This window comes from Rutilus rutilus (genome assembly GCF_951802725.1).
Source record: "Rutilus rutilus genome assembly, chromosome: 17".
In the NCBI taxonomy this organism is placed as follows: domain Eukaryota; kingdom Metazoa; phylum Chordata; class Actinopteri; order Cypriniformes; family Leuciscidae; genus Rutilus; species Rutilus rutilus.
Window position 1 is genome coordinate 36,119,648 of NC_140230.1, and position 10,000 is coordinate 36,129,647.

At 38.9% G+C, this 10,000-nt stretch overlaps 1 protein-coding gene across 2 annotated transcripts in view; it reads left to right on the forward strand.

Annotated features, from left to right (window-relative positions):
* Positions 1 to 10,000, forward strand: part of notchl (notch receptor, like) — a 17,142-nt gene that overhangs the window by 3,482 nt on the left and 3,660 nt on the right. The window contains exons 2-10 of one of the 2 annotated variants that reach the window (XM_084385486.1): positions 107 to 251; positions 741 to 1,079; positions 2,021 to 2,247; positions 4,206 to 4,309; positions 5,192 to 5,391; positions 5,493 to 5,623; positions 6,619 to 6,677; positions 8,799 to 8,928; positions 9,768 to 9,865. In XM_084385486.1, the coding sequence (XP_084241612.1) occupies positions 107 to 251; positions 741 to 1,079; positions 2,021 to 2,247; positions 4,206 to 4,309; positions 5,192 to 5,391; positions 5,493 to 5,623; positions 6,619 to 6,677; positions 8,799 to 8,928; positions 9,768 to 9,865 (1,433 nt within the window). Of the gene's footprint in view, positions 252 to 740; positions 1,080 to 2,020; positions 2,248 to 4,205; positions 4,310 to 5,191; positions 5,392 to 5,492; positions 5,624 to 6,618; positions 6,678 to 8,798; positions 8,929 to 9,767; positions 9,866 to 10,000 lie in introns of both variants that reach the window. The other variant, XM_084385485.1, reaches the window with a different exon arrangement.

Sequence of the window (10,000 nt, forward strand, 5' to 3'; positions counted from 1 at the left end):
ATGTACGCCTTACTTGTGAAAATAGTACCAAAGCGGATAAAAAAAGCTGTAAAACATCGGACCCCAAACTTTCAGACGGTTCCACTGATCATTCTTCTTCTGAAAGCCTCCTCTAGTGATCCGTACAGCGGCTGTGAGTCGGGAAAAGTGTGTGAGGCCAAGTTTGGGAACGGAGTGTGTGATCAGGAGTGCTCGGCCTCCGCCTGTCTGAGAGACGGGTTCGACTGCCTCAAGGAGAAAGGCTCCTGCATGTGAGAAACAACACACACACACACACACAGACACACACACACACACACACACACACACACTCACACACACTCAGACACACACACATACACGCTAATATCACATAAAACACACCAGGAGAGAGTAACTTTACTGGAAAACTACACACACACACTCTCTCTCTCTCTCTCTCTCTCTCACTCACATACACACTCTCTCTCTCTCACATACACACTCTCTCTTTCTCACACACACACACACACACACTCTCTCTCTCTCTCACACACACACACACACACACACCTACACACACACTCGCTCTCTCACACACACAGGTTCAGGTTAGTAGAACATGTTGACATGTAGTTGTAAAGTTTCTGATAGTCAGTAGAATGTTTAGGAGCATCAAAATGAAGTGATAGCAGATATTAAGCTACTAATACTCTAATGAATATGAATATGTAATACATTCATGCTTCAAGTATAATGTGAGCGTATCATGTTTCTCTCAGTCCAGGGCATATTCAATACTGCCGAAATCATTATGACAACGGCTTCTGTGACCAGGGCTGCACCAGCGCGGCCTGTGGCTGGGACGGGTCCGACTGCTTCCGGAACCAGTACCCGGTGTGGGCCAGAGGAAGCCTGTTACTGCACACCAGAACACCCGTGCACTCGGGTCAGAGCCAGAACAGCTCTCTGCTGTGGGCCTTAAGCACTGTCCTGCAGACCAGCGTCAAGCTCAGAGGAACGGCCCCGCTCCGGCCCACCGACGACCTGCTGACCCTCGACCCTCGACAGCTGGAGGAGCTGCTCACACACTCACAAACTCCGGCCTACGACAGCAACGGGTGAGGGGTGCTGGCAGCGGGGATTCTGAAGACTCCTTTTATACAGTTCAAGCTTTTATTTTATTTTATTTTATTTTATTTTATTTTATTTTATTTTATTTTATTTTATTTTATTTTATTTTATTATTTTATTTTATTTCATTTTATTTCATTTTATTTCATTTTATTTCATTTTATATATTTATGTATTTTATTTATTAATTTTTTATAGTACATATTAAATCAAGGTTTTATGCACCAAAAATTCTCATAATATAAAACAAATATTATAAACACCTAAAAAATTATAATTTTAATCTACATTTTTTTTATTATTCTTAATTTTATGTATTTAATTTTATTATTATTTTTGATTGTTTATTGTTTTATAGTACATATTAAATCAAGGTTTTATGCACCAAAAATTCTCATAATATAAAACAAATATTATAAACCCCTAAAAAATTCACCTAAAAATAATTTAAAAATAAATAATTTAGTTTTTCACAGCTATTTACCAGCAACGGGTGAGTAATGCTGTCAGACTGACTGGCCATATTCTACATTTCAAGCTTTATTTTATTTTATTTTATTGTTTTATAGTCCATGTTAGATCAAGGTTCTATGGACCGAAAATTCTCATAATATAAATCAAATATAATAAACCCTAAAGCATACAACTAACAGCACTGTAAAAATAAATAATTTAGTTTTGTACAAGCTCTTTTCCACCCTCTCTTTGAATTAGGCTGTTATTGCTACTGTGCCTTAAGTTTTCTTCATGTAAATGACCTTTGTTTTGATTGGCTAATCCAATTTAGTACACTTCAGTGTTAGATTTTAAGGATATAAATTATAATTTTTATATATGATATAATACCTGGTTAGGTATTGGCCTTTCCTTCAATAGTCAGCGGTGTTTCCCTCACTAGTGCTGACGGATCTGTGTTTCTGCCCCACAGGTCAGTGTTATTCCTCCAGCTGGATAACAGAGCCTGCTCCCATCTTCCCTCCACCTGTTTCCCGTACGCCGTCGAGGCCGCACAGTTCCTGCGGGCCGTCCTGGCACTGAAACCCGCCCTGTTTCCCATGATCCCCGAGATCCAGGCGGCCGTGATCAGTGTGCGTGGAGTGGAAGAGGAAATAGGAGCCAGAGACGAGGTGAAACTGCCGAAAGAGGAACGCAACGGTATGTTGTTTTTATATCGTACCTTGCCACAACATAAGCATATATTCAGACACTTTTAAGTCCCCATGCATTAAATCAAAAGTTTTTTGAATTTTCATTTTCATTTTAAAGTCCCCCTGTAGTCAATAATTTGATCCCTTAAAATCATCTTTGATCACCAAAATTACACATTTAAACGTTTTTCCTGAATGTAACTCGACACCCTTGCCTCATTTAGTATGTGCGGTTCTATGAATATGCAAATGAGCCCCGCCTCCACTCACTCACTCAGCTCAGAGATCCACTGGTTGACGATCACACGTTGATCTGATTGGTTACAAGGTAGTTTGTGACGTCAGAAACACCAGCGATTTCAAAGCGTGTTTTTGAGACTGTCTTTGGTTCACTGCAGTTTTAAGGAGGAAATACTCAGCAATGGTGTCGACTTATGAACTTACACATGGTTTGTCTTAAAGCGTATTAAAAACACCACATAGACACATAAACAACATTAAAAGCTGGATTTTCACCACAGGGGGACTTTAAACACACACATGTTTTGGCATAAAAGGTTCTAGCTCAGAACCCTAGAGTTCTATATAGAACCTTTTCTTCTAAGAGTGTAACTACTTAACCTTATTTTTTTGTCATCCTCTTCATCTTTTGGAAATGTTATTTTATACATGTTATACATTATATAATGTTGTTGCTATTTTTCTTTTCACAAATCTGCCTTATTATAGTATGGTCCTGTTTTATATTAAAAAAATGGGGGGGGGGGGGGGGGGGCAGATGTCTTGTTATATTTGTATCTTAAGAAAAATTCAATAAACATAATTATAAAAAAAAAGAAAAGAAAAATAGTTTAACTGCAAACGGTGAGAGTTTCAGAGAAGTTAGTTCTATTATTGGGTAACACTTTATAATACTGTTCCGTCATTAGTAAATAACTACACAGGAACACATGAGTAACGAACTATTAACATTCTATTAACTACTATCAACTAACGAGAAACTCTATTTATTAAATTAGTAAGTTACAGCGCTCAGTTGAATGTGGAGGTTCACTATAAGCTTATCAATAACAATTATTTTTCTCATACCTCCCAGAGAACTACTATATACAGGTTCATAATTAACATGAATAATGCAATTGGTTACACTTTATTTTAAGGTGTCAGTTACACTGTAATTATATATTTAAGTACTGATATTATTAACTACATGTACTTACTATAGGGTTAGGGTAGGATTAGGATTTGGTTGAGGGTTAGTTGCATGTAATTATGCATAATTTACTGTTATTACTATGGTAAGTACATGTAACGTAGCTAGGACACTGTAAAATAAAGTGTTACCGCATAATTCATAATATAAGGTAATGGTAACACACTAGTAATGACACTGACTAGTTATCCTTCTAAAGGAACTACTAATTATTTAGATCAGTATTCTAAAGTGTTAAATAATGATAACTCAATAGTAATTACTGAACTTTTGAGTCTTTTGTAAGGTTTTGAATAACCGGTATAACCATTGGAATAACCAAATAATGGATTTGGTAACACTTTAGTCATTACTAGTGTGTTCCCATGATCTTCACTTTAGATACTGATCCACATAGTAGTTCCTTTAGAAGGATGTAGTAACACTTGAGTCATTACTAGTGGGTTACCGTGACCTTTTATTATACATTATGCATTATTCATTATGAACCTGTATATAGTTCTCTGGGAGGTATGAGAAAAATAGTAGTTATTGATTAGCTAATAGATACCACATTCAACTGAGCGCTATTACTTACTAATTTGTTAATCAGAGTTTCTCGTTAGTTGATAGTAGTTACTAGAATGTTAATAGAGCGTTACTCGTGTGTTCCTGTGCAGTTATTCATTAATGACGGAACAGTATTATAAAGTGTTACCGCATTATTGTGGTGTTTTTCTTGTATTTATCTATGGCTAAATCTCATGTTTCAGTTCTCAGAGCCTCTCCTGCCTGGATGTGGCCGGTGGTCGGCGTGTCGGCAGGACTCGGTGTGGCTCTTGTCCTGATCATCCCGGCAGTGCTCCTGTGGTTAAAGGTGACATATTATGATCTTTTTCACAAGATGTAATACACATCTATGGTATCCGTGAATGTGTCTGTGAAATTTTTGCACAAAATTCCCCCCAGATCATTTATTATAAGCTTGTCAAATTTGCCTATTTTTGGGTGTGAGCAAAAACGCGCCGTTTTTGTGTGTGTCCCTTTAAATGCAAATGAGCTTTAGCTCCGCCTCCATTCAGAAGAGGGCGGAGTCTTTACAGGAGCTTCAGAAACTCCCAAAGATATATACACAGAGGAAAATATGAAGTTTTAGTCGCATAACATCAGTTAATGGAAACGCCGTCATTTCGCAATAGTTTTTTGTCGACATTTAGAAAAAATCGCAAAAGTTTTGCTCAAATCTGTAATGGAAACGCGCCTACTGTTGTTGCTTGTGGAACCAAATGTCGGCTGGTGTGTGTAAACGTGCAGATTAAGGGCCGGTAATATTATAATAAGATCCTCTTCATACGTCAGAAGGGGAGCGAAGAGAAAGGCTCACCAGAACAAAGTTACTGGGTTTCACTTTTCACGTTTTCTGAGTTGGTAGATGCACCCGATTATCGCACTTATTATTAATATTAATATACCAGATTTTCATGATATGTCCCCTTTTAAAATGTACACATCATCATCCTGCAAAAGTTTTCACCCCTTTCATCTCTTAAAGCATCATGTTTCCGTGAGCATCAGTGAATGTTTGCATAGTTGTGTACGAGTCGCATCTTAAATCATATAGTCAGTCATTTGGAAAGTTGATTGTCCAAGTCCAAACAATTGTCAAGTCGTTGCACTAGGTTGGTAGATGCTCCGGGGACCCGATTATAGCCCTTAAACACGGAAAAAGTCAGATTTTCATGATATGTCCCCTTTAAAGAGGAGACGCCAGCGGAGAGGAGGCGAGCGAGTTCGTCACAGATCCATCGTGACCGACAGCAAAGCCTGGACTCGATCTGAGGAGAACAGAAGCAGATCCGGACGAGATAAAGACAGAAATGGGGTGAAGAAAAACAAGAGAGGAAAGGAGTCGGGAAAGAGACGCAAGGAGCCGCTTGGTGAGGATGCGATCCGAATGCGGTGAGTGTGTTTGAAGAGTTTCACGCTGTGAGTGAGGGAGGAAAAGCCCCTGATGGAGAGGAACCGTGTGTGTGTGTGTGTGTGTGTTACGCTGACTTTAGGCCCCTGAGGAAGGAACTGGACATCGGAAGTGACACCGACGTGACCCAGAGCTCCATGGAGGACATCAACAAGACCATCTGTGACCACAGATCACCGGACCAGAAACACTTCCAACAGCCCCGCATGCTGGGTGAGCACGAGGATATATATATAGGGCTTTCCTGGAGCTCAAACAGTAGAGCGTTGGCGCTTGCAACGCCAAGGTCATGGGTTCGATTCCCAGGGAAAGCAAGAACTGATAAGAAAGTAAATGTGCACCTTGCAATGCAAGTCGCTTTGGATAAAAGCGTCTGCCAAATACATAAATGTAAATATATTCACCGATTTAATCTAAAATGGGGGGACCTTTGGAACCAAAATTGTGTGTGTTTATGTATTTATCTAAACACACACATATATATATATATAATAGCCTATGTATCCACACACATATATTATACATTACTTAAACATAAAATACAATACAAACTAGTTCATGTGATTAATGCAGTCATTTTAGTATTATTTATATACTATTATAGTATTTAATATTTTGAATTAGCTTTTATTTTTATATTTTCAGTTTTCATTTTAGTTTGTTTATGTGCTTTTTTTCCGTTTTATTAGTTTTTTAAATATTGCTATTTAGCTTTAGTTTTTTATTTGAATTTTAGTACATTAAGAACTTAGTTGTATTTTAGCTTTATTTTACTTAACGAAAACAAAATTTTGTTAACATATATATATATATATATATAAACCAAAATTAAATATTATAAACTAAAATTAAATATATATATTAAAGTTAATATAGACTAAAGTTAACAATAAATCTAAATAGCAATATTTAAAAAATTACAAAAATCCATAAAAAATGTAATTCAAAATATTAATAAATACTAAAACATTTCAGATGCCACTTTTTCAAGCTAAACAAACTTGTAAATTTTGCTACTGAAGTTTACATCCAGAACACAGCCTTTGAAAATCATGTACATCTAAACAACATTTGCATATCATTTTCAATGTACTGTGAAAAGAGGAAGTGCTGATTGTAATCTTGCACATACAGATAAGAGGATAAGTGGGACACACACAGCCACTGTACTTCATCTTCATTGTCTTTCTCTGTAATTTCTCCTTTAGCTCCACCAAGAGGATGGGAACGAAACCCTGTTCCTGCACCTCAAAGAGCACCGAGAAATGTGAGCTTATCAACTTCAACTTTCATTTATTTATCTAGCACATTTAATAGCAGCAACCTTGTTGCCCAAAGTGCTTCACAGTTATAATTAAAACATGTATATGTATAAAAACATTTACTAAGCGTAGTAAATTAAGGCATAACTACACACTCTTAGACATACACCCTCACACAACTGTATAGTGAGATCAGTATAGAGAGAAAATAAATAAATAATAATAATAAGTTATTACTTCAATAAACAGAATACCCTTAAAGGGATACTCCACTTTTTTCGGAAATAAGCTCATTTTACAACTCCCCCAGAGTTAAACAGTTGAGTTTTACCGTTTTAGAATCCATTCAGCCGAACTCCGGGTCTGACGGTACCACTTTTAGCATAGCTTAGCACAGATCATTGATTCTGATGAGTCCAGTAGCATTTCTTTCAAAATGACCAAAGAGTTTCAATATTTTTCCTATTTAAACATTGACTCTTCTGTAGTTAAACCGTGTACTAAGATCGACGGAAAATGAAAAGTTGCGATTTTCTAAGCCTATATGACTAGGAACTACTCTCATTCCGGCGTAATAATCAAGGAACTGTGTGTCTGTACCATGGGTGCAGCAGGCGTAATGATATGACGCAGCGCCTGAAAATAGTCCCCAGCTCGGTAACTTTCAACGTGACCGGGACTAAGTTTGTCTAACCTATTAGACCTATTTTCAGGCGCTGCGTCATATCATTACGCCTGCTGCACTCATGGTACAGCCGCACAGTTCCTTGATTATTACGCTGGAATGAGAGTAGTTCCTAGTCATATAGGCTTAGAAAATCGCAACTTTTCATTTTCCGTCGATCTTAGTACTCGGTTTAACTACAGAAGAGTCAATGTTTAAATAGGAAAAATATTGAAACTCTTTGGTCATTTTGAAAGAAATGCTACTGGACTCATCAGAATCAATGATCTGTGCTAAGCTATGCTAAAAGTGGTACCGTCAGACCCGGAGTTCGGCTGAATGGATTCTAAAACGGTAAAACTCAACTGTTTAACTCTGGGGGAGATGTAAAATGAGCATATTTCCGAAAAAAGTGGAGTATCCCTTTAACTAAAAGCTAAGTTAAAAAGATACGTTTTTTTTTTTTTTACCAGCAAAAATTGGTTAATGTCCTTAATTGGTTAAACAGCTTAATATCCTGCATGATATGTAAGACCCTAAAAGGTCAGCAATGTACGTTATGCAGTGCTTTAAAAAAACATTAATAAAATCTTATAATCGATCCTGTACTGGCCGGCAGCCAATGAAGAGAGGATATGTGAGGGATAATGTACATCCAGCCGGTTGTGATCTCAGAATAAACCCGATAGGCAGATCAGGATCATCACACACACACACACACACACACACACACACACGCACCTCAAGGGGTTTATTCTGAGATCACACACACACACACACACACACACACACCTCAAGGGGTTTATTCTGAGATCACACACACACACACACACACACACACACACACACACACACACCTCAAGGGGTTTATTCTGAGATCACACACACTCACACACACACACACACACACACACACACCTCAAGGGGTTTATTCTGAGATCACACACACACACACACACACACACACACCTGAAGGGGTTTATTCTGATATAACAACTGGCTGGATGTACATTATCCGCTTATTACACGGACACTTGCCACATAAGTAAATAATTAGACACGAAATATTGATTTGAGTTGAAATATTCTATATCAGGTGTTTTTAAACGCAAAGCTTCGCGGAGAGAGAGAAGACGGACATTTAAGAGATACGGTATACAGTCATAACACTTATTACACAGCATTTCACCACATAAATAATTATGGAGATCAGAGATATTGATTTCAGATTAAACTGTTTTAAAATCGTACCTGTTTGCATTTTATAATCCAACAGTGATCAAAACAAAAGTCACAAAATGGCCGCCGCTGCGTTTGTATGAAACAAGAGAGAGCGAGTCCACGATACTGGATGGCGTTATTAAATAACTGTACACAAAATCCTTGATTTCTGCATGCTCTCTGGAGCTGATCGTGTGTGTGTGTGTGTGTGTGTGTGTGTGTGTGTGTGTGTGTGTGTCAGAGCGCGCCGGTGCAGTGGTGCGGTCCCGACGGCTCGGTCGTGCTGATCCGTGCGGTCAGAAGCGGACTGGACCGAGTGGTTCTGGAGCTCCTGAGAGCCGGAGTCCCGGTCAATAACACCGACCACACGGGTACGAGCATCGAATGCCTGTTCTCTCCTGATGCATGTGGAATGAGTCCCTTCAATTGACAATTGGCTAATTGGTTTTCAATCCGATCAAGTGTTTACATGTTCTCTCGATCGGATTAGAAAAGGAATAAACCGCCCCTTTCAGTCGGATCGAGCTCATTTGGATCGATTAAAGTGTTTACATGAAGGATTTTCAGTCCGATTGAGCCGTCAATCCGATTACTAACGGATTATTTGGTTGCATGCAAACGTAGACCTTACAGGAAGAGTGTTTGTGTCGTTTGCAGTTGGGGAGTAATGTGTTTTGCCCTTTCTTTGTCCCTCTCTCTGTCCTGTCCTGAACTCCTCACTGCAGCTCCCCTGATAAACACGTCTGATTCAGAACAGAGTTAATGTGCTGTAGCGCTCCGGTCAATGTGGAAATAATGTATTAACCTTCCATGCCTTTGTCTCTCTCTCTCTCATACATTTCCCTCTTTTACGGCAATGGTTAATGGCTTCCTGTTTTCCCTTCCCATAACACATTCCTGGATGCTCCCACGACATTTTTTTTTTGGCTTCGTCCACTATTTTGTGACCCCACAACACGCCATTACACGATCACCCTTTCACTGATCGAGATCAATTCCTTCTTGCATCTCTTCTCTCTCTCTCTCTCTCTCCCTCCCTCTCTCTCTGTCTCTCTCTCTCTTCTCTCCTCTCTCTCTCTCCTCCTCCTCTCTCTCTCTCTCTCTCTCTCTCTTCTCTCTCCTCTCTCTTCTCTCTCTTCTCTCTCTCCCTCTCTCTCTCTCTCTCTTCTCTCTCCTCTCTCTCTCTCTCTCTCTCTCACTCCTCATCCAGGTAGATCTGCCCTTCACTGGGCTTGCTCAGTAAATCACCTCCCATTGACACGGACTCTCATTCGCTACGGTGCCGCTGTGGACTTACAGGACCATAGGGTAAAGAAAACGACATGTTTGTATTTTCTGTACCTCTCTATAGCCAATCATACAAACCACATATTGGTTGGATAGATGGATGGATGGGTGGGTGGGTGGATGGATAGATATATAGACAGATAGACAGATAGATTA